Raw genomic sequence first — 27,665 nt, 5'->3', positions numbered from 1 at the left:
TAACTTAACCTTTCCCATGTGCACCCTCTTCCCCCCCTTCTGCCCCCAAAATCCTACTTAACAACCTCTTTCTCCGTACAACACAACATGCTGTCTTTCAGGTGCAGAGGGGATCCTCCCAAGACCAGGCCAGCATCCTCCAGCTTTGTAAATACAAAGCGATTGATATTTCTGAAAAGTGAAGAGGATGACATTCGACACAAGTGCCCTCCTCGTGAAGGCAGGATCACTTGGGGGCTTCAGGAGCACTCCGTCCCCCAGACAAGTCACCTAGTCCCCCGACCTCCCCCCGGAAGGAGGCAGAACAAGCCGTCCAAGAGAGTAGAACTGTGTTCCAGGATCTCAACAGCCCAGCAGGCACAGAAGGCATTTGTAGAGGCCATGGAAACCCAGCTGAGCCCACACCCGTTGGCTCGGGACCCAAATCTGAAAGAAGATATGCCTGCAGAGGTGACATCCTGTCCTAGGGTTGTGGGACGGCCTACACTGAGGGTCTAGAAAATAATTCTCCTTAGAAACCTGGGGTATTTTCTCTAGGGAATGACGTGCTATTTTCTCTAGGGAATGACGTGTTCATAGACAGGAGAGGACAAGGAATGTCTCCCTGGGTGGGAGTTTCTTTGGGAATTGGACCAGCCTCTTTTCAGTAGCATTTCCCTTTGCTTCCCATGAGGCTGCACAATTTATAAAGGTCCAGCACTCTGGGAACATTCAACTTCCTTTTCCCTTAAGGTCCACCAGTCTATTCTCTCCCTGTGACTTCTTTGGGAAGGAACACAATGGGGGTGGAGTGCTACTGTCACTTAAACCCGCTCTTAGAAGGTGTTCATAAGTACTTACTAACTGATGGGTATCAGGCCTATGTGAACCTACAAGGTCAAAGGGAAACTTCACCAAACTGTCCGGCTCAGGTGGGCAGCAGCTCCATTTTGTAACCATAATCCCAGGCATTTACAGACTTGCAGTTCCATAATCCTCAGCATATGTCTCCAGTTCTGGTGTCTCAAAATGGCTTTCATACCTCCAGGCACAAGTCTTCCAAAGAAGAAGGGGAAAGGGGCAAAGGTTAAAGGGTACATGTCAACAGGCAAATACAGTTGACCCTTGAATGGGACCAAACTGCTCAGGTCCACTTGTAGGGGGATTTTTCAATAAATACAGTTGGCCCTTCCTAGTGACAGGTTTCACTTGCGCAGATTTAACCAACCATGCATAGAAGACAGTATATTCATATTCCTAAATGTAGATTCCCATCCATGAATCTAAAACACTGTTTTTGATCTGTAGTTGGCTGAGTCCATGGATGCTAATGGTCCACTCTAGAGTCAGAGTTCTATGTGGATTTTTGACTCTGCAGAGGTCTGTACCCCTGACCTGTGCATTGTTCAAGGGTCAACTGTGATAGCTTTCCCAGTAAGCAGCTCATTCATCTGATCACTCCTAGATGCTAGAGAGTCTAGAAAATTGAATTTCTTGGTTGGGCATTGCAACGTTGAATGTAATACAGAGCAAAATTGTTAGATTTAAGGAAAAGAGAAGAATGAATATTGGGCATGGAACGAGCAGTGCTTGCCACCCACACCACTGTGTAGTCTTTTCCCTACACAGTGAGCATGACAGTTGTTCAGAAAACTGAACCCCTCTGCAAAGTCCTCCAGGGGCCCTTTTCACTCAGAGTGAAAGGCCCTACGTTCTCTCCTCTCCATCCCATCCCTCTCTGTTCCCTCTCCCACCTTACTACCTACTCTTCTGCTCTCACCCACTGTAGCCACTGTGGTCTCCTGCCTGCTCTGTGAATGTTACAGACATTTCCAATTCATATCTCTGTTCCTGCATCTGGGACACTTGCCCCAGAAGTATGCCTAGCTCACTTCTTCACTTCCTTCAGATCTTTGCTGGAATGTCTCCCACTTTGAGAGACTGTATGTAATAACATTTCCTTTCCGCCCTCATTTTCTAACCCTTACTATGATCTGTTTTTCAATATAGCACTTGTCACCACTGGCCTCCTCACTAGACTAAAAGCTCTACAGGGCAGGGATTTTGTGTCTTTCACTCTGTACTACCAATAACCTGACATATGGTAGACACTCAAAGAGTGTTCATGTATAATGAACAGATGACTAAGTAAATGACCAGTGGCAGAGAAGTCTATAGAAATGAGAACTCGAATTACAAACCAATTATTTTCCACCAGGTGTTTTCCTGTATTGACTCCTGCAGGTCAGAGCTTTTGAGTCTATGAGTTATAGATTGTTTGCACGTGCTCTCCAATGGCATGTGGGATTGTGGCCCTTATTGCTATGCTTGAACTACCATCTAGGGGTTGGCTTTTTTCTGAGGCTTGATCTCTTTATGGTGCCACAATGATTATCAGTGGCTCTAGATTTAATTTGTACCCAGGAAAAGAATATTTATTTTTGCATAGTCTCAACAAAATTCCATAGCTGAATTCCCATGGGTCCAACTTGGCTTTTGGCCTGTTCCCAAATCAGTTGCTGGGCAGGTCCTGATAGGACTGACCTGCCCATGGACTGAGAATGGGGTTGGCTGATTCAGACCACGAGGACTGAGAATGGAAGGAGAGGTGGTTCTCCAAAGAAAAATCTAGATACTGTCATTCATAGGAGGAAGAATGGATGGATGATGGACAGACCAAAACCACAGATATCCTTTTTTTTTTTTTTTAAGTCCTTTTCTAGAATGACCGATGTTTATTAGAGAGTTGCAGCCCCACTGACAATAAATATCAATGTTATCACGGAACAGTAGAATAATTATTGTCCGAATACCGAGCTTCCGTAACCAAAACCCACTGTGGGTTCAAGAAAACACTGCATACACATACCAAATCAATAACTCCATATACACCAAAAACAAAAACCAGCCCAAGTTTAGAAATGAACTCACTGGAACACACTTATTGTGCTACTGCTTTAAGAATCCCATGGAGCACCTTGTAACTCATTAACTGCACATTTTCCTTCGGGGGCAAACACAGTCCTCTCTCTGTCACATATGTAAAAGGAAATCTCAAAACCCAGAGGCCATCTGGTGGGAGAGTGATTTCTTGTTTTCCTGGGTAGAATGCTGGACTTGGTTGTGGGTCTGGTTATACCTGATAAAAGTTAGCTGCCTTGATATCAGAGGAATCATCTCGAGGTGCTTGTTTCCTTCCACAGTTACAGGCACCAATGGATCAAGTGCGGCTATTGTGATATAGCACAGGAGGGTTCCTTTCAGCCTCTGGTTTTCTCCTAGGTTGCGGGTTCTAACCCCGGTTGGGATTCAGCTGCTCAATGTTTCTTTTTCTCTCTCTCTCTTCTTCTTTTCCTCTCTCGCTCAAATCAATAAACATATCCAGTCTAAAAGCCCATGGGTTAGCTGAAGTCCAGGCAGCGGCCTTGCCCTCATCATGAAGGAAATTTCCCACAGATATCCTTTAGAAGTACTCAGCTGGGCAGTTGGGAGCCAGGGCAGACCCAGTGGCACCATTCTGTCTAGATGAGATGGAATTTCAGTACAAAGGCTGCCTACCTAATGTCTGGGTGATGGAAGTTCATGCATAGCGCCCAGCCCAGGATCTGCATAGAAACTGATGAACGTGTTGACTGACTAGAAGGGAAAAGCAAAAGGGTGAGATGGTCTGTTTGTCTTAGAATCACGGGGCCCCCATTTTCAATACATTTTCCTTCTCTCCAAAACTGTTTTGTGTTTGTACTGTAACTCTTATTAAAGGTGCCAAGAGTGCTGGATCCTGACAGGAAAGTGGAGGACACACAGGCTCATTGTGAGGACACCAGGAAAAAACAGAAGGAACCTATAAAACATTTTGAAAAACGTTCTATCCAAGACCACCTGGGACTGTAAGTTATATTTTAAAACCCTCATTTATTCCTAGCACCTGATGAAACTCTCTATGAGTTACTTTCTCAAAGTTCCTCATCTTTAGGATAATTTAGAAAAGCAAGAGTAACCAAGTTCTAGAAAAGGAGGGAAAGGAGCCTGGACTCCTTTTCTAAATAGTGTGTTAGTTTTTTTATTGGTTGTGAATTATCCAGCAATGGAGCAAACATGGGTGTCTCAACATGACTCTGAGAGCTGCTGGGGAAGAGGAAAACTGCAGGAAACCTGGTTGATTGGCCACCTTGGCTCTTTAGTTATTTATGGCAGAACCCCTTTTATTCACATGATTGGGACTAGTAGTTGTCTGGATAACCAAAAGAAAGAAAAAGAAAGAAAAAATAAAAATTAATACAGGAAATCATAAGACATGACACTTACGTACTTCTTAGTACATTTTATTTTACCCTACACCATAACTGTACATTCACATGTTAGTCTTTTAAAGACTTTCTTTCTTTCTTTTTTTTTTTTTTTTGAGGCTAGGTCTGCTACTCAGAGTTCCAAGTCATCTTTTTTGCATAAATCACACTAGTAATGACATCTTCATCAAATTTTTCCAAAGTACTAATCTTAATTTTCATAGAAACAACTCTCTTTTGTACCATATTCTTGTTCCCCCAACTCATGTAATATTTTAAATGTAAATGCAATGAGATGGTAATATAGGTGACATAAATAGATTTGGGACATGCATTTGACTTTTGAAATGAAATGGTGTCACTGGCAGGCACTGAAGAGTGTGGGTGTAATCGAGAGAAGCCCATCCACAGCACCCAGACCACTTGTAGGGGACCTGGCCAGAGCCATGGTCAGGGTGTTTGGAAAGGGCCATGTGGAGCTTTGCCAGTCACATGAGTGACCTACGTGGAGGTTGACTGAGAGAAAATCCACTGTATTAAATTATACATGTTTGTTAGGGTGAGACACAAGGCGACAGGAAGTCCACTGTTCTGGCCCCTGAGTATACCCCTGGTAAATCTAGGGAGAACAACTGAGCATGCTCACCTCAGCACTGCCCTCCATTCTTCGAGAGGCAACATGGCCCATAGGAAGCACCAGTTCTCCTCTGTTCCTCCCTTTTTGAGGGAGGTCCCACCCTGGTCCACCCTTCTGGGGCCTGCATTGGACAGTCTGCCCATTTCTGGGTTTCAGTGAGGAAGACCACTAGGACCTAAACCCATGTCCTCCAATATGGCTGCTGTCAGTAACAAAAGTGACATGTTGGTTTTCATCTGGGTATTATTTTTCAAGTTGCTCGGAACCTGGTTGGCAAGTAGGGAAGTGTTTTATGAAGGGATCCCCTTGGAGATTCCAACAGTGTGGGTCCGTATTGACTTGGGAGCTTTAAATTCTTGACCCTCTATGAACCATCGGCTAGTTATGATAGTATGTGAATTTATCTCAATTCTGAAAGAGAAGACACTGAAGAGAGTTTAATCAAAGGTGAAGGGTGGCTGCATTGGACATGATCAGATTTATATTTTGAAATGATCATTTTGGCTGCAATTTAGAGAATGGGTTAGGGGTTGGGGGTTGAGGGTCCTAAGAGAAGATTCAGAAATACCAGCAATGAATCTTTTGCTGCAGTCCAGAGAGGAAGACAGAAATAAAATCTATCAGACTTATGAACAGGCTGGAGTTTAGGGATGAGGGACAGAGAGGTCAAGGAGTCTCCTACTTGTCCAGACTGTCTGAGGCTTTGGCGTACTCCAGGCACAATAATTTCTGCTTTTACCTGGCACATGTTTTAATAACTGGTACTCATAATCTAAAAAATCACCTTATAATGGTAAAATGCTATATCAGTTTTAATTGTTATCGCTAATATGATATATGTGTCTTTATGATATGATAATAGGAACCGAATCTTTGAAAAATTAAAACAGTAAGTGCGAGCTTTGAAAAACCAGTTGGAAATACTTGTTTTATGATCTCCTTTACCCCAAGATACTGTTTGAATTTCTCTTGGATTCATGGTGGCTCATATTGCAATTTTTGATGATTCCATTATCTTTAGTCCCAAGAAGACACCTTTGACAGGTCCAGGCCCATTGCTTTATGAAGAGAAGAAGCTGAGTGAAACAGATCAGCTTAGTGAAGATGCTTTGCTTCCCTCTGAAAAGGCACACAAAGCAGTTCGTGACTTCTGCAAATGGGCTACTGAAGTTGTGAGTTAGTAGTAAAACAGCTCTTTAAAGACAAGCTCAAAGTTACTTTCATTAAAAGAAAACAGTGTTTGGATATAATCTAAGTCAAATAATCAAAGTCATAGAGGAAACTTTCTTATTCTCCCACCATTTATAAGAAATGTTTCTTGTAGATGAAATTTCTGAAAAGTGTTCAAGTTTACAGCCCATTTGAATGTTTATTGTTTATATCTCACATCATTGTCATCACCTCATATTTTTTTGAGTGGCTTTCTTTTCTTCTCCCCAGCTTTACTGAGATATAGTTGGCATATAACATTTTGTAGTTTAAGATGTGCGATGTGATGTTTTGACGTATATATTGCAAAAGGATTATTATGATAGCGTTAGTGTGTGTGTGTGTGTGTGTGTGTGTGTGTAGCAAGAATATTTAAGATCTACTCATTTATCAACTTCCATGTTTATAATGCAGTATTGTTAACTATCATCACTATGCTGTACATTATATCCCCAGAACTTATTCATCTTGTAAATGGAGCTAGTACCCTTTGGCCAACATCTTCCCACTCCCCCTCCCTGTTGTTTCATATTTTTATTTTCAATTTCAATGTCAGGATCTTCTCTACCTTCTTTCCTTTACTCCTTGAACCCATTTTTCTCCGTTATATTTATTGGGCAGCTCTTTTTCTGACATAGAGTTTTGACTCAGTTCTCAAGGCCTTTTTCCTTGCTCTCCTTCCCAAAACCTATTTAGTTGCATATTCCTGTTCCCAGGTCCCTGTAGGTGTGGAGACTCCCAATGCTTTTCCTGGATTTGAAATCTTCTATGATGTGCAAGCTTCCTTCCCCATTTTTTGAGTGCATCAGCCAGTTGTGGTCGAAGTGTTATTTAGGATCATTCATTGGCAAGTGACTGAAATATAATCCAGACTGGATTAAGGAAGAAAATGGAGTTATCCAGAGGTATAAGGAGCTGCAGGCACAGCTGGATCAAGGTGTTAACATGTTTTTCAGTGCTCTCCCTATGTGTTGGATGCTTTTCTCTATGTGTCAGTCTGTTTTCCAGCTGTCTTTCCCCAAGAGATGACAGAAGGAGCCACTAAAGTTTATATCCTACCATGTAGCAACTTAAGTGGGAAAAGAGCAGCCCTTTTCCGATAGGAAAAAGTCCCAGGCTCAGTCTCATAGGGTCTGATGCCTTGTGCCTGAGTTATTCCCCATGAGTGGGGAAATGGAATATAACATTGGCTAAATCAGGTCACAAGTCTAATCTTGAAGCCAGGAGGTGGGTGTGCCAGCCCAGCTGCAGCAGACTGGCTGAGAGTGGAGAGGGAGGCTTCCTCCAAGGTGACTGGTGTGGAGTTGCCGGCTGAGGCAGATGACGCATACCCTCTCTGGTGCCTGAACCGCTGCTTGTCCATAATCTCTCTGGATTGGGTTACCGGTATCCCATCCCTTCCACTTCTTGGTTCCTACTGCCAGAGATTACTATGTCTAGGCAGGAAATTTAGGAACTGTGGGATATAATTTAGGTGCTCTGGTGACAAACCTTATTTTCAGTCCCTTATGACCAAGGAGTCATTGTTACCTCAGCTATGCTACCTAGGTACCTATCACATCACCCTGCTGTATCTTCCCCAGTGCATTAGCTCATACATTCCTTTCATGCTTTTCATTTTTTATCTCATTGATGCTGCCTGCTCTATTTCCACTTCGTTATTATTTCAGCCTAATTTTGACTCTACTCCTCCCTTGATGTCCGTGGCTCTATTTCATGACTCCTCTCTATCAATGTCACTCCAACATCAGCTTCAGTTGCTAATGGCCTTCTTCTCTCTGTGTTCAGTTTATACTTCCTTCTACACTTCTAAGTTCTCTCTAGGGTTCCTCTAACAAAATTCAGATTAACAAGAGAAAAGCGAGTAAAAGTTTGTTAACGTGTATACATCATATAAATATGGGAAATACCCAGGGAAATATGAGTAGCTCTCCCAGGTGGCTTAGAATTCAGGCTTAAATACTATTCAGCCAAAGACAAAGGAAAAGTAGGTAAACAAGAGTAAGGTTTGTTATGCAGATGAAAGCAAGTGACTTCTCCATTAATAAGCATTTCTTATAATTTAGAATCTTCCTTCTCTTCCTGGTACAGGAAGTGAGCCACCCTTAGAAATCGAGATTTTTCTCTCTCTGTTTTTAAAAGAGTTTATTTATTTATTTTTAGAGAGAGGAAAAGGCAGGGAGACAAAGAGGGAGGGAAACATTGACGTGTGGTTGCCTCTTGTGCGCCCCCAGGTGGGGACCTGGCCCACAACCCAGGCATGTGCCCTGAGTATTTCTTCTTTATATCTTTGTTGGACTTCCATGCAGCTTGATTTTCTGGAACTTACGGTTGTCTCTAGTTTTGAGGTAGTTGTATTCCTTCTTAGTTGTGGAGGGAGACACAGCATTTATATGTAGGCCTCCATCTTGGCTGGAAGACCTTAAGCAGCACTTTCTACTTTTTCAAACTCCCTCTTTTCCAGCCATCATCAAATGTCTCCCTTAGATTAAAGAAATGAAAGCAGGGAGCATTTGACCATTTGTCCTTGACTTATGCAATGTGATATTTTTCCAGGGAAATGCGGAAATTGATGAAGACTATGTCATCAAACAATTTACAGTCAACTTTCAGAGCCCGCCTAGCACTCATGGACTCAAGGTGTTGGGACTGGACCGGGTCCCTCAGGAATTACGGAAGTTTGTAGGGCTCAATAAACGGGAAGAGAAAGAATTTTTCCAGGAACGGAGGCAAAAACTTGAGGTAATTGAAAAAAGGGAGAAGACTGAAAATCAAAGAAAATTAAGTTGTATTTAAATCTTAAATGTTCTTGAATTCTGGTGCCCTGAAGGGCACCAGCTTTTTTAGTAGAATTCATGACTGTTTTATGTTTCATAAATATTTGTTAAGTGAGTGAATATTTAATACACATACCAAAGATAATCTCTTCGTGTGTTTTATAATATATGTTGAAATTCTAACAGGCAGTGGAAATATATGTGGATGTTTATTGTCACAACAGTAAAACGCTGCAATTGATGATTATGAAGACTTCATTTTATGTCCAGAGAATTCTTGAATTTTTAGGGGCATCTAAATGACAACAAACCATATGGCAGGTTGCACGCTTGCCAGATCATTAATAACTTGCTCAGTTTCCCGATACTAATTTCCTGTGAATATAGAACAAGGTAACAGAGATGGGATCTAACATGCTATGTTCCAAAGGGAAGTACTGTGTACTCCTAAGTACTTTTTTCTTTTCTACACAGTGTGTTATTGCAAATATATACACAAGTCAAATGTGCCAATCCCACAAAGACTTAAGTGCCTAAATGGGAGTTGATGATATGGGTGGGGAGAGATTTCCTTTCTCTGAAAGTGAAAAACAATATATAACCTCTAATTACTCTCTGCATTTAACACATAATCTTTGATATTATATTTTGAATTTTTTGGACATATTAACCTTGTCCTTTACAATCAAACACAATTGTCCATTTTCCTATACATGATGTTTTTTATCCCTGACTCTGTTGTGCAAGGTTTATGAAAAGTATGCATTCCATCACTATTATCAGCTCTTTAAATTTTCCGTTTTCCTCTCCTTTTTCTTTAGAAATGCAAATTGATGCTGGACAGAAAAATTTTGTCCATCACACGGGGGGCCTGATCCAGTACTTGTCCTGATTCTGAGCTGAATGAAATTTCACGGTTCCTTGTACTTACAAATACTTGCACAAAAGCTTTATAAACCACTGTGGTTATTGCTGAAATTGAACTTTTGACTGGCAGGTGGAGGGTCACTATGCAAAAGTTCAAAATATATTTCCACATGGTTCTTCTTTCTGAAGGACTTCCTTTAACACTTCAGGTGTAGATCTGCTGGTGATGAATTCTTTCAGCTTTTGTCTGAAAATATCCTTATTCTGCCTTCATTTTTTAAGATCATTTTGTGGGAATATAATTCTAGGTTCATAGTGTTTGGTTTGTTTGATTGTTCTCAGAACTTTCAATGTGTTGCTTCCCAGTCTTCTTGGTTGTGTTGTTTCCTGTTAAAAATGTTCTGTCATCCTCATCTTTGTTTTTCTGAATATGTTTTATTCCTTGGCTGTTTTTAACATTTTCTCTTTGTCACTGGTTTTGAGTAATGTTATTATTACATAACTTAGTGTCTATTTATTCATGTTGCTTGTGCTTGGGGTTGGCTATACCTCTTTGATCGATGGGTTTATAGATCTCATCAAATTTGGAAAAATTTGACCATTATTTCTTCAAATATATGTTTAAAGATTTTATTTATTTCTTAGAGAGAGGGGGAAAGGAGGGAGAAAGAGAGGGAGAAAAACACTGATGTGTGAGAGAAACATTGATCAGTTGCCTCTCACACACCCCAACTGGGGACCTGGCCTGCAACCTAGGATGTGCCTTCATAGGCAATTGAACTGGCAACCTTTTAGGTCATAGGGCGGTGCTCAATCTACTGATCCACACCTGCCAGGGCTATTTCTTCAAATATTTTTCAGTAACTCAACCCCACTCCCAGGACTATAATTACATGTAATTAGGCTGCATAAAGTTGTCTCACAGATCATTGCTGCTCTATTAGGTTTTTAATTCTCTTTTATTCTCTATTTCTATTGCTGTGTCTTTCAATTCTCTAATGTGTTTTCCCCTTCAATGTCTAATCTGCTGTTAATCCCGTCCAATGTATTTTTCATTTCACACATTATGATCTTCATCTTAAGAAGTTCAACTTGGGTTTTTAAAAAATACATACATTCTGTGTCTCTACTTAATCTTTTGAACATATGGAATATAATTATAACTTTTTTGATGTTCTGGTCTGCTAAATGTAACATCTGTATTGGTTCTCTGTGATTTGCCATTAATTGATTTATTTCCTCATTGTGGACCATGTTTTCTTGCCTCTTTGCATGCCTGGCATATTCGAGTGGATGCCAGACACTGTAAATTTTACCTTATTGGGCGCTGGGTATTTTTGTGTTCTTCAAAACTTGAGTTTTGTTCTAGGATATAGTTAAAGTTACTTGGAAAAATTTTATCCCTTTGGGTCCTGCTTTTAAGATCTGTTGGGAAGAATGAAAGTAATGTTCAGTCTAGGGCTGATTACTTACTGCCGAGGCGAGATTCTGCTGTGTATTCTTCCCAGAGTTGTGTGAAGTGGTAGATTTCTCAAGAGGGGAATGGGCACAGTCCCTGGCCCTGTGTGCATGCTGGACACTGTTTCCTCTAATCATTTAGCTTGCTTTCTTCTGGGACCTCTGGGAGTTTCCTCCCACACCTGCACACACAGAGAGACTGAGTAAACCTCTGGAATTGCCTTTCTGTGTAGCTCTGGGCTGCAAACTTCAGCTGCCTTAGTCTTCCTGGATTTTCAGTTCTGTCTTCTCAACTCAGAGAGTGGTCTAGGCTCCTCTTGGGCTCCTCACTTTCTCCAGACTGTAAACTGTGGCAATTGTGGGGTTTGTCCTGTTGGTTTCCTGTCTCTCAGGCATCATTGTCTTTTGGTATCTGATGTCATGTCTTAAAAAAATTTCTTCATATATACTGTTTTTTTTTTCTTTCTGGTTTTTGGTTGTTGCTGGTGGGATGGTAAATCTATTTACCCTGTTCCACAAGTGGAAGTCCCAATATTTATTTACTTCTTACCCCACATACTCTCAGGCCTATCACACTGTTTTCTTCGGTGTTTTTTAAGATGCTCAACTTTCTTACTACCTTAGCTTTGTTCACAGTATTCTCTCTGCTTGAAGTGCCCCTCTTCCCATGTCTGCATGTTTATATCTCCCTTTAGATACACTTCATATGCCAGTTTTTTCCATGAGTTTTCTACCTGTCCTGTGGTTGAAATCTATTTCTTCTAATCTCTCACAGCCGTCTGTGCCATTATTATAGCATATCTCCCTTTACTCCTGTATATTCATTCATCCATTTGTCCATACGTTCATTCAACAAGCAATTTTAGCTTCTAGTACTGTATGTCTAAAGGTGCTGGGCACAAATGAAGGACTGGTCCCGCACTTCAGGAGCTTAGAGTCAAATAGGATCATCAGGTGAATGATGAACTACAATGAAATGATGTCATGGTTTGTACAGGATGGAAGAAGTAATCAGTTTCACCAAGCATGGAGTGAGGTTAGGTACACAGTTAAGGCATCACAGAAGAAATGATGTTTGTGTTGAATTCCAAGAGAACAACAGTTACACAACAACATAACATATTCCAGAACTCAAGTCCTTCAGTAGAGCAGCGATGTAGATTCAATTTTTCTTGCTTCCCTTTTCCCTCTCTTACCTCCTCTCCTTCCTTCAATTCAGTGGTTCTCAGCCACCCCTCTCCACCCCAGGATATTTGGCAATGTCTGGAGATGACAATTTTGGTTGCCCCTATTTGGAGGGCACTGCTGGCCTCTAGGTGGTAGAGGACAGGAATGCTGTTAAACATCCTACAGTGCATAGAACAGTCCCCTTCTCCCCGACTCCAACCAAAATAATCCAGCTCAAAAGGTCAATATTGCCAAAGAAGGAACCCAACTTCAATTCAACAAATACTTATTGAGCCCCCCTCGTGTTCTAAGTATTGTCCTAGATACCAGGGGATGTAACAGGGAACAATCCCAGAAGCTTACATGTTAGCGGGTCAAAGGGGAGACAAACAATCAGAACAATATGTAAGCGCTATAAGAAAAATGGGACAGGGGAAGAAGACAGGTACTGTTGTGAGGTGGTTACAATTTTTAAACTGGGTGGTCAGGAAGCATACTACTGAGAAGATCACATGAATTAGGTAAGGGAGTAAGTCATGTGGGTATCTTGAGGAAAAGCATTATGATAGAGAGAATAGTGCAAAGGCCCTGAGGCACAAGCCTGAAAGGAGTGCTCTAGAAATAGCAAGGGGTAAGTATGTTACTGAGTGAAAAGGAGGTTATTTCACGTGGCACCTTGACATAAAACCCAACAATTAGTGTTGAGGAAAACAGGTCTTTATTTATAATATGCCAACCTGGGGAGGGCTGTGAGCACTTCAGCTCAGAGCCCTGTTCTCTCATGGGACCCAACACTTCCCTTGCTCCCCAAAAGGCTAGAAGCCAAAACCACACCCAGAAGTTCCCCATTCCTTATCTGTCAGCTCTCCTTCAGGATCTGGGGTATGATATCATCAGCCTCTGTATAACAGCCCAGGGAAGCACTTTCTATGTGGCACTTGGTCATGGTGTAGTCTAAGGTTTAACAGATCCTCTCTGACTGTCCCAAGTTCCAAAAGTCTAAAAGTCCAGGCTTTGGTGTCCACTCAAGTCAGCGTGATTAAAGTAGCAGCAGCAGGCCAGCTTTCTTACTAGCCCAGGCCACATGGCCCTCCTTCCTTTTTTTAGACCGTATGGCTCCACACCTTCAAAACTGCAAGGTTTTCCCCCTGCAAATGGCTGCCACCTTATGTTTAAACCCCTGGCTGCGGCCTGTAACACAGTGGGCAGGGTGACTAATTGTGGCCACTTGTAGAATGTTATGCTGGCCCCGTAAGCTTTTCGTCACCATTATATGGTCAAATGCCTTCCCATCTCCTTGGGGACCCCTCTCTGTAAAAAGGATGCTTGAAATGGAGGGATCACAATGCTCAATCTAGCTCTGAGAGAGCAGATTTTCCTCCTCCTTGTTCCAACCTCTCTGCTTTAGACAGGTGTATCTGGATTGACCCTTGAATGCCCAGCACATTCCACATCATAGTTTAAATGTAAGTGAGAAGAAAGGCAGAATCTTTGTGTTTTTTTGTTCCTTTGTCCCTCCCAAGCACTAGACTCCCTTTTTGAGGAGACAATATGTGGGTATTATATCCACAGAAGCTGGCTATGAACCTATAGATGCATTACTGAGGAATGGGAGACAGAATGAAATGACATCTATTTTTCCTCCTCTTTCATCCAATTAGAGAGGCAAGAGATTGGTGTTGGATAGCATTTGATCAAAAGTAACATTTCCAAGGCTGAGCATAGCTGGCAATCCCACCCCCCTTAGTTCGTGTCCAAGGGTCGTGCATATAAGTTCTTTGGCTTCACCCTTTCCTATATTATTCTTAACTTCCTCCTCTCTATTTTGTACCAGCCGATTATGCTTCTTTTATTTTTATTTTTATTTTTTTTGAGTTTATTTTATTGATTATATTGTTACAATAGTTCCAATTTTTTCCCCTTTGCTCTCCTCCGCCCAGCACTCCCCTTCCCCAACAATCCCCTCTTCAAGTCCATGCCCGTGGGTCATACATACAAGCTCTCCTGCCTCACCCTTTCATATATTCTTCTTCTTCTTTTTAAAAAATAATTAATTAGTTAAATATTTTAACAATAAAAAATAACAATCCCTCCCTCTCAGACTTAAGACCCTTTACAATCTTATAAAGGACAATGGACGAAGGTCTCGAGCTCCTCTAGCTGCTTCAAGCTGGACATGGTCGTCGTCCTACCTACCCGTGGGTCCAGAAATCCCTAATAAGAGTGGGGGTGTGGGGGGGAGGGTGGCCTTCCCACAAGGGGAAGGATTGTGCAGACTCCAGGTTGGCTGGCTGTCTCTGGACAACGGCATGCTTGGTTTAACCGGCTGGCATCCTTGTTGCCGATTATGCTTCTTAATCCCTGCACCATATCCCCACTTCTCCCCCTCTCCCCTCCCAGCTGATAACCCTCCAAATGATCCCCATCCTATGATTCTGTTCCTGTTCTGGTTTGCTTAGTTGGATTTTGTTTTTATTTTTTAGATTCAGTTGTTGACAGTTGTGAGTTTGTTGTCATTTTAATGTTTATAGTTTTGATCTTTTTTTTCTTAAGTAAGTCCCTTTGACATTTCATATAATAATGGCTCAGTGTTGATGAACTCCTTTAGTTTTACCTTGTCTGGAAAGCACTTCATCTGCCCTTCCATTTTAAATGGTAGCTTTGCTGGATAGAGTAATCCTCGTTGCAGGTTACCTTTTATCACATTGAATACTGCTTGCAAGTCCCTTCCTGCCTGCAAAGTGTCCTCTGAGAAATCAGCTAATAGTCCTATGGGCACCCCCTGTAGGCAACTCTCTGCTTCTCTCTTGCTGTCCCCAGGACTCTCTCTTTATCTTTCACCTTTGGCATCTCAATCATGATGCGTCCTGGTGTGGTCCCCTCTGGGTCCAGCTCATCTGGGACCCTCCGTGCTTTCTGGACCTGTATGTCCATCTCCTTCACAAAATTTGGGAAGTTTTCCTCATTATTTTCAATTCTTGCTTCCATTCTGCACTGGTTGACTGTGTTTTTCTTCCTTAATGTTCCAAATAATTTATTAGAACCCCGGTTTCCTTCCTTTCACCATTGGTTTTGTGTGAATTTCCCTTTGTTTCACTTAGCATAGCCTTCACTTCTTCCCTTATGTGTTCGTTGTACTCAAGCATATCTGTCAAGCCTGTGAGCATCTTTATCACCAGTGTTTTGAATTCTTCATCTGTTAGGTTGTCTATCTCCTCATCTGTTAGGTTAGCTATCTCCTCGTCGCTTAGTTCTCCTACTGGAACCTTGGTCCATTCCCCCTTTTGGGCCATAGTTCTCTGTCTCCTCATTCTGACAGGCTCCTGTGTTTGTTTGCCTCCGTGTCCCAGGTAGAGCTGTTGCTCCTGTTATGTTGTAAGGGGTGGGGCTATAGGAATTGGCCAGTACAGGGCGACCTGTTTCACCATGTTGTGACGCTGTATGTGGGGAGGGGTCGGAGAGGGAACAATGCTGCCTGCCCAGCACTTGCACCTTTTCTAGGCACCTCTCCCACTTCCGCACCAGACTGGTGCCCCTGTAGTTGCTGCCCTGGCCATCGTTCCCAGAGTGGGTGGGTCTATGGATGTTCTAGGACCGTGGGGGCCCTTTAAACAAGCAGACTCTGCTGAGAGACCAGCAGTTTCTGCCTCCACCCAACCCCCACTGGTCTGCATAGTCAGAAGCAATGAGGCTTGATTTTCCCTGGTGCTGGGAATGTGAGCTGCGAGATCCGGTGAGGAGCTGGGAAAGCTCCCCAGGTGTTCCTCCTGACTTTTTAAAACGTGTGACTGCACTTTTCTGCCAGCCTACCACTGCTGCCATTGTTGCCGCCACCACACCGCGCCCTCTCCACCCTGGCTCCGCCCCTCCTACCTGTCTGGATGAGTATTTCTTCTTTATATCTTTGTTTGCTGGACTTCCATGCAGTTTGATTTTCTGGAACTTCTGGTTATTTCTAGTTTTGAGGTAGTTGTATTCCTTCTTAGTTGTGGAGGGAAACGCAGTGTGTCTGTCTATACCTCCATCTTGGCCGTAAGTCCTCTGGGTTATCATTTTTGTTGACTGTGTATTCTTTAAGGTCATTACCCGTTAGTGAAATATTTAACATGATTTCTAGCCGCTTTACATAATTCTTTCCTTTAATCCTCCCAACAACTCTATGGGGTGGATATTGCTATCTTAGTTTACAGATGAAGAATTTAAGTAGTCCATTGACTTTAGTATCTGCTAAGTGGAAGAGGCTGCATTCTCAATCTTGAAATTTTCATGTTCCCTTTGTAAATCAAAGCATACTGAAACATCATAAAGTGCTTTCGCAAGGAGCAATCATAAATTCAACATAAATGAAATTGCTTTCATAAACTAAATTTTTATCAAAATGACAAACCAAACCAAAACAAAACAAAACAGAAAACACTAATGAAATCTGGAATTTTGTTATTCACTATAGAATCCTCAGCCAAAGAATGTGAAAATGAAATATGGAGCATGGTATCTGAACCCCAAACTGTGGGAAAGGCAAAGAACTGGCAAACTTTTGGTTGACCCCAATGTCTTACGTAAAGCTCAAGAAGAGAATTTAAAAAAGGAGCAGCAGAAACAGGTATGTTTTATGCTATGATTTGATCATCTGAGCGAAACATTCTCACAGTGCAACTACTACCTCACATTGAAGACAGAGTCTCTGGAGTAATACAGAGGCTCCCGAAAGTTTTATGGCTTGTATATTGAAACCAGTGATGAGAAAGCCAAGTCATTATTTGGCAAATATGTAATAAGCAAGACTTGAGATCTCCTGACTTCATGGTAGACACAATGTCTCCAAAGATGGGCAACCACTCCTTGTACTCCTACTATTCTTGGTTCATTTCCATGGGTAAATTGGCTGTCCAATGGGTGGTGTGACCTGGTAGGATCACCTCAGTACTCAGAATGGATATAATGTCATGTGTTCTCTTTGAGTAACTAAATGTAAGGCCTCCCTCCCGCCCCTTATGAACCGTGCATGAATGTTAAAGAATTTCTAAATTTCAATTTGGAAACTTCTTTTATGCAATTCAGCAGAGTTGCTTCATCTGAGAGGAAAGGGACAAAGGCTGATATCACAAAGCAAAAATATGCACAGTAAGAATGAGTTCTAATTCTGCTACAAAGAAACTCTGCCTGCCTACTGATCTCTTGTGTACAAGTATGTAAGGGAAAGAAGATGCTCACCGTAGTCCAGAAAACTTGGAGATATGGATGCAACACTTGTGCAGGACTCTTAACGAGAATATTTATGAAACTCTTTACAACAGATCTAAAACTTCTTGCATATCTCAGTGTGAAAACAGTTTGAAAAATTAAAATGCTATACAAATTTGGCCACTTATTCATTCCTAAATCACTCATCAGTTGCCTCCTTTAGATTGGAGGATGGATGATCATTTTTACCTTTTCTAGTACTGGGTGTGAAATTCTTATTTTGAGCTGTGAGACGTGACACAAATTTATGAGTACAAGCAACTTATAGGAAGCCTCATAATAATGTAAATAATGTTCAGCAGAATTTCTTGGTGTACGTTTTTAGAGCTGCCTTTCTAAATTTATGTAAATTTAATATATAACATAAAACTATTTCAGTTGCACTTTTAAAAAATAACCAAACCTTCTCAATTAAATAGTTTAAAAGAAAATAGTTACAAAACTATTGTTTTAAGGTGTGTAGAAGTTTCCTTTTTAGAAATACATTCTTGAAGACTGATTGTTAAAGACAAATGATTTTATAAAAATATTTTATTTTTACAGCAAAAGCTAGTAAAGATGTTTGCCAAATTGGTTATGGTCTGCTCATGAAAAATTAGTAATATTTAAATTTCGGAGATATTTAGACACAAGAAGGATTCAAAATGATGAAGTTGTTTTATAATAATTTTTATAAATCACACCTTTGTAATACCTGAAGATGATTTACCTGGGCACTGTAGGTGGTACCACTGGCTATAGCACCCCCTCTGACAGGACACAGGTGCAGTGATGTGCTTGTAAGGGACAGTCACTGTGATGACATGGTTGTGTTTCTGGTAATACATGAGTTTTGATGGTTATTGATTGAGTTTGTTTGAAAGGTGAAATGATCTTAAAGAACTGAATTACAATGATATAACCTTATACAGCCAGTTTTTAAATTCAAATAAGTGAAAGGTAAAACCTAATAAATGCCTGAATACCCCAAAGATATTGGGGCTGGATCAAGTCTTTTCTTTTCTTTTTTAAATAATCAAGCTCATTAGAGTTAAGATCTAAAAATTGTGAATAGAGTGTTGAGTAGGAAAAACACTACTTGTTTCTTCCTCTACCACTGTCAGTTCTGGTCACAAATATGTAGGGTTTTCCTGCCACACCAAGAAATTCTCTGATTCTGCAGACACCAGCTGGCTGTCCTACACTTGAACTCTATTCTGACATTATCTCCGTGGAGACTGAGTCACATCCCACAAGCTGAGGGCTCAGTCCCATGCGACTGCCCTCACTTCAGATGCCAGTCTCAAGTCCAGGTTGTCCTCTGTGCTTCTGACCAGCTGACTCTATACACTGCAGGTTCCCACAGCCCTCTCCTCAGGTTCAATTCTCTGCTAGAGCAGCTCACAGAATGCAGGAAAACCATTTGCTTCCTAGGTTACCATTTTGTTATAAAAGGGTACACTTAGGAGCAGCCAGATGGAAGAGAATCATAGGGCCAGCTGTGCAGGAAGGGGCGTCGTGGAGCTTCTATGCCCTCTAGTTGTGCCACACTCCTGGAACCTCATCCTTCTGGGGTTTTATTGAGGCTTCATCACGCAGCCGTGATTAATTGTTGGCCATTGGGAGGTGGAGGTGAAACCAATCATCACCTGGTTGGTTTTCTGGCAACCAGCCCCCATCTTGGCCTCAACAATTGTCACCTCATTAACATAAACTCCTTTGTGCTTGAAAGGGGTTTGTTATGAATAACAAAAGACTCTCCTTTCACTTCTGTGGCTCCTAACACTTAGGAAATGCAAGAGTTTTAGGAGTCCTGTGCCAGTTATAGAATGAAGGTGATATTAGTTAGTAAATTTTTTCAGGGCCCAAGCATATAATTAAATAATACGTTATCTGTGTATTGTATTGTGTGTTCAGCACCCAAAGTCAAGTCTCCTTCCATCACCATGTATCTAACCCCCTTTACCCTTTATTACCCCCTCCCCCCATCCCTCTGGTAACCACTGTGCTGTTGTCTGTGTCTATGAGTTTCTATTTATCTTGTTTGTGGTGATTGTGGAGGTGGCAGAGGTGGACATAAGGAAACTAAATAGTAATGGGAAAAATACAATAAATCAATTTTGAAAAGCACATTTATCTTACAGAGATTTTATAATGTAATATAATAAAAACGAATGTATGGCTTACACTTAATAGAAGGTTTAGAGAAAGGGCAGGAGAAGGAGAGAACGTTGTGCATCTTTTGATAGCCTTTGTGTTCATTGACTTGTGAACGGAAACTGCACACAGATTTCCAGATGAGGGAGTGGTTAAAAATGAGGTATGTTATAGAGTCAAATGCTTCTAATTAGGACAAACATGAAATGAAGCTTCTGACTGCTGACTTTTTGTTTTTAATGTGAACCCCCTTTTAGAAGGAGTTCTTTGCATTTTCCAGACTTTATGGACCAGTTGCCTTTAAGGAATTCATTCTAAATAAGGGCTACAGGATGCCGAAGGTGAGTAAGGGGTCATTTCAGAAAGACCTGCTGAGGGGCTCACCGTTGCTCATGGGAAGGCATCAGCATCCTGCCAAAAGCAAAACACTTCTCTTTCTCACAGGCATACAGAAAGGGCATGATTATTCCCAAGACAGGGGCCAAGAGATAGAATTTGGCATTTTTCCCTTTTATTCTGCCCATTCAGTTTCTGCTGTCAGAGGTGCTGTCTCTGTATTGGGTGGTCTTAATGGAACTACAGTAAAAGAGCCCTAAGTACAGGGCACTTGCCTTGCACACTCTGACTGGTACTGAAACACTCTGAATTCTCTAGAAAGTATGAAAGTTTCTTTTGCTTCCACAGCTAAGGACAGAGAACTGTGGCCTGTGTCTGGACAAAATGGAATTGGGATTGACAATATGATCATTGTCACCTCATGTGGAAACAGAACAGGGCAAAAGTTCACTTCCTAGGAGCCCACCATTGTTTTCTTTTTCCTGTTTTATCTTTTTGCCCTTCTCATTTCCCCTCCCTTAACTTGTAAAGCTGGCCCCAGTTGCTTTACTCATAGAACTGATCCCCTTGGAAGAGTATGTGTAGCAGGGGTGGAGTGAGAAGTTGTGTGAGTGGAGCATGTAGCAGGAAGTTCTGCACCCAGACAACCCCTGTTCCAAAGCAAGAAGCCAGCTAGGCATGGGGCCATAGTCGGAGCTAGTAAATAATAAGTCATGGGTTTGCCCAGTGTCCACTGGATACATGTCCCATGCAGCTTTTGAAGCTGTACAGCCGAGATGGTCAATGGTCCTGGAATGGGATATGGAATTTCTTTTTGTCCAAGAGTTAACAATAGCTTATGCTTACTGGCATATAAATATATTGACCAAGCTCAGATCCGGAGTGGTGTCGAAGTTAAATCAGGCAAGGTGAAGGGAGGTATAGAGTATGAGGCAGAGATGGGGCTGAAAGACAGTATTACATAACTGGGATGAAATTTCTTCTCCAGCTTTCAGCATCAGTAATAGGCCTGCCAGATCGTTGGCAGCCGTCCGTCTCGAGAGACGATGGCGTAGCTTCCTGAGAGTCTATCTGCACCGCCGAGAATGGCTGTGCAGTCCGACTCGGGAGTGACAATCCCTGCCGCACTTGTTACAGGTGAAGGCAGATGGCCGTTGTTGCTGCTGTTGACGCTGCTTCCGCCTTGATCTTTTCTGGACCGCCTCCTCGTTGCGCGCAGCCTCTGCGCGTGACGTACCTTGCCTGACCGCGAGCCTCCAGGCTAGGCGGTCGTCTGCTTGAACTTCCCATGTGTTGAGATTGATGGAGCATTGTGTCATGTCCTTTTTGCAGATGTCTTTGAACCGCAGTTTTGGGCGCCCTGTCATCCTCTTGCCTTCTGCTAGCTCGCCGTAGAGGAGGTCTTTGGGGATACGGCCTGCATCCATTCTTTTGACATGGCCGAGCCACCTGAGGCGTCTCTCGCTAAGAACTGCATGCAAACTGCTCATGTTGGCTCGCTTCAGCACCTCGGTGTTGGGTACTTTATCCTGCCAGGCGACATGCAGGACGCGTCGCAGGCACCTCATGTGGAAGCTGTTGAGTTTCCTTTCGTGCCTTGCGTAGGTGGTCCACGTCTCGCTGCCATAGAGGAGAGTGCTGAGTACGCAGGCTTGGTAGATGCGCAGCCTGGTTTTCTCAGTGAGGCTGGAATTGTTCCACGCTCGCCATAACTGTGGCTGCCCTGGCGATTCTCCGGTTGACCTCCAAGTCGACTGACAGAGAGCTCGAGATGGTGGACCCGAGGTAAGTGAAGTCGTTGACAACCTCCAGGGTGTATCCGTCGATGGTGATGCATGGGGGAGTCCCCGTGCCTTGAGCCATAACATTCGTCTTCGTCAGGCTGATGGCTAGTCCGAACTCCTTGCATGCGTGGGAAAGGCAAGTGACTAGCTGCTGGAGTCCCTCTTCGGAGTGTGATGTCAAAGCTGCGTCGTCGGCGAAGAGCATCTCACGGATGAGCACCTCTTTGACTTTGGTCTTGGCTCGTAGACGGGCCAGGTTGTAGAGCTTGCCATCGGATCTGGTGTGAATGAAGACACCCTCGCTGCAGTCCTTAAAGGCGTATTGGAGGAGCATGGAGAAGAAGATTCCGAACAGCGTAGGCGCGAGGACGCAGCCCTGCTTTACTCCGCTGCTGACTGGGAAGGCCTCAGAGGTTGCGCCGTTGTAGGACACCGTGCTGTGCATGTTGTCGTGAAAGGACATGACCACAGCAAGCAGATGTGGTGGACAGCCAATCTTCCATAGCAAGCTGAAGAGTCCGCTTCGACTGACCAGATCAAACGCCTTCGTGAGGTCGATAAAGGCGAGGTAGAGTGGTTTATGCTGCTCGTGACACTTCTCCTGCAGCTGGCGTAGGGAGAAGATCATGTCCACTGTTGATCGGCCAGCTCTGAAGCCACACTGGGACTCTGGGTAGACGCGGGAAGCAAGGGTCTGCAGGCGGGCAAGAGCGACCCGGGCGAATACTTTGCCGATGACGCTGAGGAGAGAGATGCCCCGGTAGTTGTTGCAGTCGCTGCGGTCTCCTTTGTTCTTGTACATGGTGATAATGTTGGCGTCTCTCATATCCTGGGGGATGTAACCCTCCTTCCAGCAGCGACAGAGTAGATGGTGGAGTGGCTGTAGCAGGACTGGTTTCCCGCTCTTTAGGATTTCTGGAGGGATTCCGTCGCTTCCTGGTGCTTTCCCGCAAGCGAGGCGGTCGATGGCTTTGCCGAGCTCTGCCGCAGTAGGTGGGGTGTCTAGCTCCTCCATGACTGGTAGGTCTGGGATGGCGTTAAGAGCAGTGTCTGTTACGGTGTTCTTCGTTGCGTACAGCTCGAGGTAGTGCTCGGTCCACCGCCGCATTTGCTGTTCCTGGTCAGTGATGACCTCACCTGTCTTGGACTTAAGGGGGGCGATCTTGGAGGGGATTGGGCCTGTTGCCTTCTTGATACCCTCATACATTCCTCGTGCGTTGCCTATATCGGCGGCTTCCTGGATGCTTCTGCACAGGTTTAGCCAATAGGTGTTGGCACAGTGGCGGGCGGTCTTCTGGACTTTGTTCCTGGCAGCCCGTAGAGCTTGAAGTGTACTGGGAGTGGGCGTGACCTTGTAAACCAGTAGGGCCTTCCTCTTAGCCTCGATCATGGGTTCCATTTCTTCCCAGTGAGCCTCGTAGCAGTCAGCGTTCTTCCGCTCTTTCTTCCCGTAAGCAATAATGGCGGAGTTGTATATGGCGTCGCGGAGACGTGACCAATTGGATTCGATAATGTCGTCTGCCGCCATTCCCTCGCCGAGTGCATCTTCCATCTTGTTGATGAATTGCTGGGTCTTAACTGGGTTGCTGGCACAACTGGTGTTGATGCGTGGGCGACCCTTCATCTTGGAGTGGTGCAACCTCTTCGGCATTATGCGCACCTTTCTTACCACGAGGGCATGGTCCGTGTCGCAGTCTGCACTGTGGTAGCTGCGGGTGAGGAGGGTGCTGCCAATATCCGTTCTTCTGGTGATGACGAGGTCAAGCTGGTGCCAATGGCGGGAGCGGGGGTGCCTCCATGACACCTGGTGGGTCTCTTTGCACTTGAAGAATGTGTTTGTCACGCACAGGCCGTGGTGACACGAAAGCTCAAGCAGTCGCTGACCATTCTCATTGATCTTTCCTCTCCCAAAGTTTCCAAGGCAGGTGGGCCAGGCCATGTGGTCGGCTCCTACTCTTGCGTTGAAGTCTCCAAGGAGATAGAGAGCGTTACTTCTGGGGATCTTGGATAACGCTTCATCCAGTGCATGGTAGAACTGTTCTTTCTCTTCGATGGTGGCGCAGAGGGTTGGGGCGTACGCGCTAAGAATGCTGACTGGGCCGAAAGTTGTTGACAATCAGAGGGTAAGTAATCTCTCTGTGCCTCCTGTGGGTGGCTCTATGGAGTTAACAAGCGTGTTCTTCACAGCGAACCCAACACCGTGCTGTCTTGGTTGGTCCGGAGACTTCCCTTGCCAGTAGAAGGTGTAGTTGGTTTCTCTGATAGTTCCGTTGTCGGCCAACCGGGTCTCCTGTAGAGCCGCAATGTCGATGTTTAGCCGTGCCAGTTCCCTATCAATGACAGCGGTTTTCCTGGCACCATTGATCCACGGAAGGTCTGCAGTAAGTCCGGGGCACATGGTCCTGATGTTCCAGCTAGCGAGGCGAAGAGCCGGAGTCTTCTTTCTTGTTGTTTGCTTGGAATTAACTGATGCGAGTGTTTTGTGGCCCACTTTTCGAGAGGCGCCTCTCTGATCCCCACGCACCCAGTGGGGCAGGCGAGCCATGGCGAGACGGTAGCTGTCCAGTGAGGTGCGATGACCTCTCCCACCATCAGAGGAGACCCCTGGCGCTCGTTTCCTTCGCCAATCAGATGAGCTTATAACCGGTATCTGTCTCCTCCCGTGTTGAATCGACATCTTGCGATGACGCTGGAGTGTCCTCTCCAGTGAAGCTGAAGCTACAGAGCCTGGGCAGGGTGATATGGAGGGTCTGCTGTTGCCCATGCAGCAGACCCCCCCTCTCTTCGCAGCTGAAGGGTCCAAGGGAAAGACAAAGTCAATACAGCTTGGCTTCAGGTGCGCCGCAGGAGTTGCCGGTGTTGACTACAACGTCAAACCGCCTTAGGGACTCCGGCTCCGGATTTTCTGTCGGGGTTTACTCCCTTAGCCTTTCCCCCAGACAGGTAGGAGGGGCAGAGCTGGGGTGGAGAGGACGCAGTGTGGTGGTGGTAGCAGTGGTGGCAGTGGCAGGCCAGTGGAAATCACAGTCACACATTTTTTAAAAAGGTCAGGAGGGACATCTGAGGAGCTTTTCCAGTTCCTCACCGGACCTCGCAGATCACGGGTCCCAGCACCAGGGAAAATCAAGCCTCATTGCTTCTGACTGTGCAGACCAATGCGTGTTGGGGTGGAGGCAGAAACTGCCTGTCTCTCAGCAGAGTCCACTTGTTTAAAGACCCACCCCCCAGTCCTAGAACATCCACAGACCCACCCACTCTGGAAATGACGGCCAGGGCAGCAGCTAGAGGGGCGCTAGTCTGGTGCGGAAGTGAGAGAGGTGCTTGGAAAGGGGGTGAGTGCTGGGTGGGCAGCATTGTTCCCTCTCAGACCCCTGCCAGATACATTTATACATTTGTGTACTTATCATAACTGCTTTATCTGTATATAAGGTCACAGAAGCATATTTATATGTCTGATGTATAAAATATGCTTATATAATGACATACTTGTATATATGATCATATATTTATATGTATAAACATACTTAAGCATAATATAATTATGTGATACATAAATGTGTTTATATATACATATATTCCTCTTGCCATGACTATATATCTATATTTCTTTAGGTGTAATTTATATATATATATATGTCTATATATACACTATATATCATGTTATTTGCTCTCGATGTAATGATTCATAGTCCTATCTTAACATTCTTAGTGGCAAAACACTTTTTTTTGTCCCCTGTTGGTTGCATCCATTCTGTTGATGAACATTTAGTTCCATTTTGGCCAAAAGGAAGCATGCCTGACACATTGGCTATACTCGTTTAGCTGCGTTAACTAAAGGGAGATGATTTCTCTGGATATATATGAATCCTCCAAGAATATCTGTCATTCAAATCCTTTATTCTTACATCCTATATTCTCTACTTTATCATGAAAGGAGGGAATCTATTATAGTAAAGTTTTCATATACACACACATAAATATACACACACGTACACACACACAATTTAAATTTATGTATGAACATTCATTCTCTTTTAACTCCTATAATGTCCATGTTCACTGTGTATATATACACATTCATATATGTGACATGAGCTTACATCCTTATATACACATTCCAGGATCTGCTGCTGGATTATCTACTCTAGGCATTACCCATAGCTTCATTATGTCTGCCACACAGAATAGAGCCAGGCCTTTTAATAGCAGAGATGAGCAGCACAAGGCTGTGCTGAGCTGGGCTGGGCTGGACTTGGGCACCAAACGAGTGTGAATTAGATGTAAGTATTTCCGATTTTGTGTGACTACCTACAAAATTCAACATCTCTCAAGGTCTACTTATCAGCATGAGATTTTGAGTACAATAAGGCTGTATATTACAGAGTGTGAGGTTGTGAGTTTAGGTCTGGTTGTGATTGTGGGCAGAACGGTACAGTTGTTGTTTGCCAATCTAATTTTCTTTCATCCTTTCTTTATTTTTAGTTCCTTGAGAAAATAAATGTGAAGAAGTGTAAATGTGTGCAAAAGAAGACCCCTAAGTAGTAACTCAGCATAGAAGAACAGTTAGATTTTATTTACTGTATAGTACTTGGCTATTTTGCCAATTGTGAGATCAATATTCAATAACTCTTCTCACATATTAGTAGTAGCATTGTAAGTATAACATAATTATATCAAGTATTTGTAAAAATTAAATAAAACCATAAATAAAAGTATGATAGAATTACTCTATTGCTTCTGCCCGTAGTATTATTTTCCCTGGTTTTGAGTGACTATTTCCTTTATTGTGCCTTTAGAATATAATTTTCTTTCATTTTGAATTAAGCTTACTGAATTTTTCCCACTTTTTACGTATGTTAGTCTGTATAATAAATATGTACTTCCAACATAAGGTCATAGATCATAAAGTTTAGCAGAAACTCAAGATGATATATATATTTATTTTATTTTAATTGATTTTTTTTTTAGACAAAGAAACATCGATTTGTTGTTCCATTTATTTGTGTATTTATTGGTTGCTTCTTGTATGTCCCCTTATCAGAGATCAACCTGCGACCTTGGTGTAACAAGATGATGCTCTAACCAACTGAGCTACCCAACCAGGGTGACATATATTTTTAAAGAATTTTTTAGAATTTAAAATGTTTATACTCATGTAAGACAATCAGAATATATAGACTAACAAAAAGAATGTAGAAAATACAAATAACTCATATAGCGTCAACAATAATTACTCTTTACTCATTGGATTATATCCTTCTAGAACTTTCTCTATGAAACTTACTCTGGATAATTTAATAAAAAATTTATTTTAAAATTTGTTAGAATTATATTGGTTCCTGGTGATGTAGGAACTGAGTGAAGGTGGGCAAATGGGGTGGGGTGGGGAGATGGAGATATCTGTAATAGTGTCAAAAATAAAAATTAAAAAAAAAAGATAATTAGTCCCAAAGTTTTATCAGGTTGTGCATCTGTCTTCAAATACAAAATTTCTGGGTGATGACCAGGCTGCCTGGAGAAAGAAGCAAGGCTGATATGCAGTGGATAGGACAAACTTCTCACTTGATTGTTGAGTGCTTCCTCTACAGTTGATGCCTTTTGGCGGTTGAATTATTTACAAAGAAGCAAATATCCTTATACTGTGGATCCATTTTTAGACATCCTCTGTATACCCTTCCCCCTAATATGCTTGTCTAAGTTTCTGGCCGTTGAGCTAAATCATCAGCTACTAATATCTGCATCTCAGGCCATTTATCCTTTCAGACAAAGTAGACAACTGGGTAAA

The 27,665-nt window shown here is 43.0% G+C and overlaps 1 protein-coding gene across 1 annotated transcript; it reads left to right on the top strand.

Moving 5' to 3' along the window:
• The first annotated feature begins 87 nt into the window (after positions 1 to 87).
• Positions 88 to 26,437, top strand: FAM47E (family with sequence similarity 47 member E). Its single transcript, XM_090267381.1, has 7 exons — positions 88 to 468; positions 3,739 to 3,866; positions 5,924 to 6,074; positions 8,668 to 8,853; positions 16,831 to 16,983; positions 20,018 to 20,101; positions 26,363 to 26,437. Exons 1-7 carry the CDS (start codon positions 88 to 90, stop codon positions 26,420 to 26,422), a joined length of 1,143 nt encoding a protein of 380 aa, XP_090123507.1. The 3' UTR covers positions 26,423 to 26,437.
• The last annotated feature ends 1,228 nt before the right edge of the window (positions 26,438 to 27,665 follow it).

The sequence above is a fragment of the Furipterus horrens genome, unplaced genomic scaffold, assembly GCF_987537825.1.
Source record: "Furipterus horrens unplaced genomic scaffold, mFurHor1.1.pri manual_scaffold_2, whole genome shotgun sequence".
In the NCBI taxonomy this organism is placed as follows: Eukaryota; Metazoa; Chordata; class Mammalia; order Chiroptera; family Furipteridae; genus Furipterus; species Furipterus horrens.
This window is presented reverse-complemented; position numbering and strand designations above follow the sequence as displayed.

Coding starts and splice junctions, on each gene's coding strand:
- FAM47E (XM_090267381.1), top strand. CDS start 88: ATGCTGTCTTTCAGGTGCAGAGGGGATCCTCCCAAGACCAGGCCAGCA. Junction 3,867..5,923: donor ATCCAAGACCACCTGGGACT/GTAAGTTATATT, acceptor CATTATCTTTAG/TCCCAAGAAGACACCTTTGA. Junction 16,984..20,017: donor AAAAGGAGCAGCAGAAACAG/GTATGTTTTATG, acceptor ACCCCCTTTTAG/AAGGAGTTCTTTGCATTTTC.